This window comes from Schistosoma haematobium, chromosome 2, assembly GCF_000699445.3.
Source record: "Schistosoma haematobium chromosome 2, whole genome shotgun sequence".
Classification (NCBI taxonomy): domain Eukaryota; kingdom Metazoa; phylum Platyhelminthes; class Trematoda; order Strigeidida; family Schistosomatidae; genus Schistosoma; species Schistosoma haematobium.
In genome coordinates, this window is record NC_067197.1 from 15144759 (window position 1) to 15153592 (window position 8834).

The window sequence follows — 8834 nt, forward strand, 5'->3', positions numbered from 1 at the left end:
GTGTCACTAAATACTTCTGAACACTTAAAATAGTGTTATACGTTGGAATCACTAAAGATTTTGCTATTTGTAGTAGACGTGGTAGAAGCCCATTAGAAACTGATGAAGGTTCACGATAGATCACTGAAATCGATTAAGATTTATCTACCACACGACTACTGCGAAGACAGAGCTGTGCATTATCTTCGTCTGGCATTTTCCAGACCAAGCTAAGGTATGTTCACTCATATGTCGGTTGCCTGATTGTACGCCGAATATAGCAGAAACAGCTGAATTTGTAGACTCCTTCAAAGCTATACAATCAATTATCTTGTCCTCTGTGTGATAAGATAATATAATTACGCATTAGATCCAGATATTTAGTGTTAGATATGAAATCAGTAAGAAATAACAAGGTGGGTTCAATGCTTTGAAGGTAAATGATTATGTTTAAATTGGTGTTAATAACAATGCGAAAAATTATGAACAGAAATCACAATGACAATATTTCACTTGCCGAACTTCAGACCAGACCATGGAGTAAAACGTTGGATTTATTGTAACTCCAGTCTCGGAGTGTATTACAAATATAATATTCTTTCAGAAATATTTCACTTAAGTTATGAAAATAGAGTGATTATTATTGTTAATAGTTGTATTATTATTAGTGTTAGTAACAGCAGTAGTAGTAGTTATTGTTGTTGTTACCTATGAAGATGAACATGTAATTTGGTACCTAGAACTTTGATTATTTTTTTCTCATCCGTATGTGAATTAGTTACTATTTAGAGTAAATATTCAATATCTATTCATTGAGTAGAATAGTAGACAACTCAGACCATGAACCTGTCCATTATATAAATATTTGTCGAAACTTTTCCCTAAATTCTCATTCAACATCGACAAACAATGTGAAACAATCTGTGTATGTGTTTTGATTGTTGATAGTAAAAAAAAAAACGAAGTTATCAATAATCTTTGAGATAAGTTTTCTCCATTTAAACCATGTATACATTTATTAAAATATTCCATTATAACAATAATGCAACCATATTTTAGAAAGACATTAACTCATTTATAATAATCATTGTATTATATAAATTTATTTACATTTCTTAGACGTACAGGCGTTTATATGAGAAGTATTCGAATAGTGTTAATCAAAATTATAATCTCTCTCTTATATCTGATCAGTTGTTCTTTCTCTCATTTGCACAAGCAAGTCACAGTTTTTTTCATGTTATAAATCACTATGTTTTATCAAAATGTCTAGAGATATTTACTTTTATATTATACTATTTGTTGTATTTGGAATCTAGTTTACATTTCATACACATTAGTAATATACATAAGTAATAACGAAATTCCAAAGAAAGTTAAGTTACTTATAAGGAACCAATGCTCATCGTATATTTCGTTCATTTATAATTATTCTGTTACTAAATTTTTACCTGGAGATTTAATTCACCAACATATTTCAAAGCTGGCATTATTATTTTAGTAGACATACACAGTAAACAATAAAAAAATAGTTTCTTTAGTGTAAATGAAGGTGTACGATGGCTAGCAGTGGATTCCAGGAAGTGCGATTCAACCTATTTAGGACTCTTCAGCTGGATGTACCTGTGCTCCATAGCTGATGTTCACTCTGGGACCAATTGCCATAAATACCTTCACGTTATGTACTTAGCTACTGATAGGTTCTACAATGCTTATAAATATTTTTCCACATTGACTCAAACTACCAAACTCTTTTCCGATTTACTCTATTTACAATCTATCAGACAGGATATAAACCCCATAACAACATTATTAAGCCTAGGAGATTTACCAATTCACTCCATTTTCAATAAAGCGTCAAAATCAAACGTATTTGTGAATCATTCACTTGCATATGAATTATCATTAAATTCATTTGGAAATTTAGTAGAAAAAAATTCCAACTTGGCAAAATTTCCATCCAGTCTAGTGAAATCAATTAAACAATAGAAACTAACAAATCAATCAAGTTGAAAATGTAGACCAATAAATAAATTGGTAAAGCGACAATTACCAACTAACTCAAATATATTCATTTGAAAACTTATTGAATTTGATCAAATATCTCAAATATTCATATCATTTTTATACGTGTCCAAACCCATAAGCTATATGGCTATGTAGGGCTGAAGGTCTAATATGAGGCTGGAAGTTCGCCATTGGTATTGTGGATGGTTCGGCATTGCTTTGGCAAGTTTTGCTGACTGTTCATGCCCCAAATTGGTTTGCTGGTTAACCGATTTCATTCATACTGGTGGTTGCTTTTCAGTGTTCTCAAGGGCCATTGTCATTGTGACATTGTAAGGCATGTCGCCATTGCTAACATTAATGAGTTTGACTGTGGTGTATGTGGACTAGGTCGACTTTGGCCTGTTCGTGCTGTGCACATTTGATTCAGGCGATGTGATGTGAATGTGTATATGAATAGTGCGAATGGTCCACCAGGGTGCTTGGAACCTGTGTGGTTGCGCCACAGGATTGAGCTGTACTATTCAGATTGTAGCGTTAAAGCCTATACGGTGTCTGGTTTTCTTGTGAGGCGTAATTGAGCTGTACTGCTCGGTTTATAAAATTTAAGCCTGGGCGGTGTCTGTCTCTTCTGTTAAACGGGATTGAGTTGTACTGCTTGGGTTGTCACGTGAAGGTCTGGGTGGTATCTGGTTCTCCTGAAAAACAATGTAAAAATACCCTAGCTTACAAGGGTATATTATATAACTATAAACTATGTATGCCAAAAGTATGTTAGGAATGGTGTTCGCTTAAAGTTAACTGTATGATTTTGGGTTCTTGTTGAAATTATAATTAGCAATTTATTAAATCTCTCTTTTTAATTACTTTTCAAGTCTCTTTGTGGACAACATAGTGGAACTTCTCTTTTAATACATTCAATAGTTGTTCCACATGTAATGGAAAGATACAGGTGAGCATTGACAGAAATTGAAATTGCATATGAAATGAGTAAATGTTTCATTCATATTATCGTAAAAATATCTAATTAAATGTGTAGCAATTATATTTTGATGACATACATAAGACAATACGTTCAGTGAAATCTAAGAAACTAGTACCCAACGTTGCCATTTTTGAAAGAAAACTATTTATTGGGAATAATGCAGTATATAACGAAGGTTCACATATATTTAGCATTGGATTTTCTAGATGAAATCAACCTCATTTTCTTTGAATGCTGTACTCATGTTACTAAGCCCACAATACAAATGGCTATAAAACTCATGTAGTAATGAATTCCGATGGTGTTACTTACTTACTTACTCACGCCTGTTACTCCCAATGGAGCATAGGTCGCCAACCAGCATTCTCCAACCCACTCTGTCCTGGGCCTTCTTTTCTAGTTCTATCCAATTCTTGTTCATTTTTCTCATGTCTATTTCCATTCCTCGGCGTAATGTGTTCTTTGGTCTTCCTCTTTTCCTTTGGCCTTGGGAATTCCATGTGAGGGCTTGTCTTGTTACGCAGTTGGGTGCTGTCCTCAGTGTGTGTCCTATCCACTTCCAGCGCTTCTTCCTAAATTCTTCCTCCTTTGGGATCTGGTTTGTTCTCTCCCACAGTAGGTTGTTGCCAATAGTGTCCGGCCAACGGATCCGAATTATTTTGCCTAGACAGCTGTTAATAAACACCTGTATCTTCTGGATGATGGCTTTCGTAGTCCTCCAGGTTTCTGCCCCATACAGTAGAACTGTCTTGACATTTGTATTGAAAATCCTGACCCTGGTGTTGGTTGACAGTTGCTTTGAGTTTCAGATGTTTCTAAGTTGTTAATATGCTGCTCTTGCTTTGCCGATCCGCGCCTTCACATCTTCATCAGATCCACCGTGTTCATCGATGATGCTGCCCAAACATGTAAAGGTTTTTACATCTTCCAAATCTTCTCCGTCAATTGTGATTGGATTGGTGCATTCTGTGTTGTATCGGAGAATCCTGCTTTTCCCTTTGTGTATGTTGAAACTTGCTGCTGCTGAGGCTGCTGCCACACTGTTCGTCTTCTCCTGCATCTGTTGTTGCGTTTGGGATAGAAGGGCCAGATCATCTGCGAAGTCTAGATCATCTAACTGCATCCTAGATGTCCCTTGTTTCCCGCGTTGCCCTTCAGATGCTGACGTCTTCATGATCCAGTCGATCATCAGGAGAAAGAGAAAGGGTGAGAGTAAGCAACCTTGCGTAACATCGGTCTTCACTTCGAACGACTTTGTCAACTGTCCTCCATGCAAGATTTTGCAGTGTAATCCATCATATGAGTTTTGTATGATATTGACTATCTTCTGAGGCACGCCGTAGTGTCGAAGAAGTTTCCATAGTGTTGTTCTGTCCACGCTATCAAATGCCTTTTCGTAGTCGATGAAGTTGATGTAGAGTGATGAATTCCATTCAATTGGTTGTTCCACAATCATCCGTAGATTTGCGATTTGGTCTGTACACGATCGATCCTTACGGAATCCTGCCTGTTGGTTCCGAAGTTGGGCATCTACGGAGTCCTTTATTCTATTTAACAATACCCTTTTGAAGACTTTTCCTGGTATTGAGAGAAGAGTGATGCCTCTGTAGTTATCACACTTGCTGAGATCGCTTTTCCTTGATATTTTGATCAGAAGTCCTTCTTTCCAGTCTTTTGGTACTTGTTCTTCATCCCAAATCTTGCTGAAGTGAATGTGGAGTATCCTTGCAGTTACTGCTACATCTGCTTTCAGTGCCTCTGCTGGAATGTTGTCTGGTCTTGCTGCTTTGCCACTCTTGATTTGTCTGATGGCCATGCCGATTTCTTCAATTGTTGGTGGGCCAACATTGATTGGGAGGTCCGTGGGTGCTGCTTCGATGTTGGGTGGGTTCAGTGGGGCTGGTCGATTCAAGAGTTCTTTGAAGTGTTCTACCCACCTGTTTCGTTGCTCTTCAATGTTGGTGATTACCTCGCCTTCCTTGCTTTTCACTGGTCGTTCTGGTTTGCGGCGATTTCCAGAGAGTTTCTTTGTCGTGTCATACAGTTGTCTCATGTTTCCTTCTATTGCAGTCTTTTCTGCCATCGTTGCTAAATCTTCCACATATTTACGTTTGTCAGTTCTGACGCTCCTCTTCACTTGCTTGTTTACTTCTGTGTATTGAACTTGTACCTTGGCTTTATCTGCTCTTGTTCGACTGGTATTGATTGCTGCCTTCTTGTTCCTCCTTTCTTGAATCTTATCCAGTGTGTCAACAGTTATCCATTCCTTGTGACGGTGCTTCTTGTGACCCAGAACCTCATGCCATGTTGAAGGGATTGCCTCTTTGATCCCCTTCCGGTTGCTCTCCATAGTAAATCATGAAAGACCTTAAACTCATTGCTGAGGGCTATCTTGAATTCGTTGAGTTTGTCAGTATCCTGAAGAAAGGTCGTATTAAACTGTTGTGATATTGTCCGCCCCATTGTCCAGTGCTTCTTGAGTTTCAATTTCATCTTGGCGACCAGCAAGTGATGATCTGATGCTATATCAGCTCCTCTCTTGGCCCGCACGTCCTCCATCGTCCCCCTGAACTCTTTGTTGATGCAGATATGGTTTTGTGTAGTGTGATCCGGTGAAGTCCATGTGGTTTTGTGAATGCATTTATGTGGGAATATAGTGCCTCCTATGACCAGTTTATTGAAGGCACATAGGTTCGCGAATCTCTCACCATTTTCGTTCCTTTCTCCCAGTCCGTGTCGTCCCATGATGTCTTCATATCCAGTGTTGTCCGTTCCAACCTTGGCATTGAAATCTCCCATCGGAATGGTCAGGTCCTTTGTTGGACACTTCTCGACGATTGACTGCAGCCTATCGTAGAATTGATCCTTAGCGTCTTCATTGTAATCGTTGGTGGGCGTATAGCATTGGATGATGTTCATTGAAATACCCTCTTTCTTTGTTTTGAAGGAGGCTTTGAAGGTCCTTGGTCCATGAGATTCCCATCCTGTAAGTGCTTGTTTGGACAGCATCAATGCAACTCCTTGATTATGTGGAGCTTTTTCTTCTTCATGGCCGGAGTATAACAGAAGTTCTCCTGAAGTTAATCGTTGTTGTCCAATTTGCGTCCAATGTGTTTCACTAATCCCTAGCACCTCTAGGTTGCATCTTCTCATTTCTGCAGCAATTTGGAAGGCTATGCCGGTGTCCTACATTGTACGAACATTCCATGTACCTAAATAAATGGTTGCTCTGGTTGTTATGATGGTGTACAACCCCCCTAATTTACCTTAAATCTTACTAACTTTTCAGAACCTTTTTCAGAAAACAGTAATTTCAGTTTGCAATCTTTATAGTACTTCTGTATTTAGTTTACGACTCTACAAACTAACGAAATAACTTTGTTTTTTCTACATTCTAAGAGTATTCAGGGCGTTGGTTAATAGCAAAGAATTCGCACATGCATATGGATGTCCAGTTGGTTCACCAATGAATCCTGATACAAAATGCGATATATGGTGAAAGTAATGTGAATTACATATTCGCCGCCCTAAAGTTGATTTGCGACGCTAAAACTTTTGAGTAATTTTTTTGCATCTTCTGAAATAAATCTTTAAAATACACAATTCTCATCTTCGGTTTTATTTTATGATTCTATTCAATATTCATGTTAAATACCTATTTATCGGTCACAAAACTTCATATCAGCATAAAAACCTCAGAATTATGAAAATGTTGGATGAGAAAATCTTTGAATGAATTTAACTGATCTACATGTCCGCTCTATTTACCAACAACCGCACGTTCTCGTGAAACAAGAATATATTGTTAGTGTTATGAGAACAATGAATGGTAACTTTTGGGATCCATTTATGGACCAATACTAAACGTATATTTTTATCGTACAATTGTTAAGTAACTAAACTATTCATATTCATGTCTCTCTTATTATCAGCTTCGTTTTGACCTATGAACTGTTATTATACGATTTGCCATTCTTGAGTTATACCCAGTCTATCAACTACTATCTCCCATATTCACAGCCACTTTGGGCTAGATCTCGTGCAAATGTTGTTTCGTATTTTATGGTACGATGTGGTCTGTTTGGTTGGTATATAAACCCAGTATGTTTGAAATAAATGATACATATTTTAGAGGCTGAGATTGGTGTTCTGGACTTAACTGGCTGAGAAGCACGACCGATAAGGACTGTAGACTGCTCGTACTTGTTTTATGCGTCATTTGTCTAATCGATAATTCACTGTTCTCTAATCGGCGGTATCATTACGTTATACATTAATAGGACACAAGTCACAGGTTATAACAGTTGGCATGACGGGTTTTTGAGACAGTAAAGTTTTCTTAGTACGGATAGCGGACTGGCCGTAGTCAAAGAATAATTAAAACGAAGAAGTAGTGAATAGCTGTCTGGTCTTAGTAGGGAGTCCTGAGCAGTGAACATCCATTATCTAGCCAGATGTCAAACGTAGGGGCTTCAGTATCGTGCATCAATGCTCAACTTCTGGACAGCGAGATAAGCACTTAATTTCGACTATATTGGGAGGTGGATAAATGAGGTTATAACATCAATAATCGACATAGTGAATTTCCAAACAATAAAACATATGCTCAATAGTGACTGTCTTCGAGAGGTATATTCTGGAGTTCTAGTGAGAAGTAGTGACCAGCGGAGTTCAAGCAGGTCCGTTGTGAGATAGTAACTCACCAAAGACATTGTGGATGTGTCGCTCAATCTCGTTGATTAGTTGAAGTTAGACGTGAACACTGTTGAATGTCGACTCAGAGATCTATAAGTTTGGTGTTCACGCGCGAGACTGAATGCTCTGGGTTCGAATTCCAACGGCGGGATCGTGGATGCCCACCGCTGGGGAGTCTCATACCAGGAGGAAACGGCACCCAGTGCTTCCAGGATTCTCATGGTCCTTTAGGCTTAATCGGCACATGAATTCAAATATTAAAAAATATCAAGACAAAATAAATTCATAATCTTATGTTGATTAATGACTTTATTATGATCTGTATCGAGAAAAAGATTTGACTCTAACGAAACACAGTAATAATACTTCATACATATAAGATATTTGATATGACGGAATTAAAAGGGCACTGTAGCGGTAAATAAATCCCCAAAATAAATAGCTCTGTAAGTTTTCGACATTGGATGCTGACCAGATTAGTTTTAGTGGACTCACCTAGCTGAAGGCGCTCGGTCATGTATCCGCACCAGATCACGTGTGGCAACGCTGTGCTCAACATCTACCGCAATCGCTAGCCAGATTAGATCAGAGAATTCCGATATATTGGTACTCGCCAAATACACTCTTCCGATCTCCTCGACTCTGTCTTTTGATTTCTCTTGGTGGGTACGAATTATATTAGGTGTTGCTGAAAAAAGCGTTGTCAAACACTGAATACCTGTGCCATCTTCATTGGTGAGACCGACGTGATCTGGCACACCTAATTGCAACTGAGTCTGTCCTTTTTTACGGTTTTCATATATTATTGCCTTATTTTTTAATTTTTATACATCGTGATATTTTTTCCCCGTGTCTCAGGATATCTATATATTTTTCCCTCGTATTCTCGTACCTACGATTCCCCTATGACCGAACAGACTCCTAAAGTACTTAAGATTAAGACCATGTCCCCACACTCGTTCCAGCGCATGCCCTTCTGGCCCGACAATATCGAAGCCGACTTCCACGAGCACGGCGTGATCGACACACGTGCACAATTCCTTGCAGTAGTCAAGGCACTACTGCGGGAATTCAACAGGTAGATAATACCCAGTATGTTTACTAGTGATGTTTCTGAACAGTACGAAACGTCAAAGCGTTCTATTCTTAAACGAGGAGACCTAACCGA

At 38.4% G+C, this 8834-nt stretch overlaps 1 protein-coding gene across 1 annotated transcript; it reads left to right on the forward strand.

Moving 5' to 3' along the window:
- Positions 1–371: 371 nt before the first annotated feature.
- On the forward strand, positions 372–6470 carry NEP2_2 (NEDD8 protease Nep2; the record flags this gene model as incomplete). Its single annotated transcript, XM_051219162.1, has 4 exons — positions 372–395; positions 1099–1197; positions 2862–2938; positions 6371–6470. 4 exons carry the CDS (start codon positions 372–374, stop codon positions 6468–6470), a joined length of 300 nt encoding a protein of 99 aa, XP_051067597.1.
- Positions 6471–8834: the final 2364 nt, after the last annotated feature.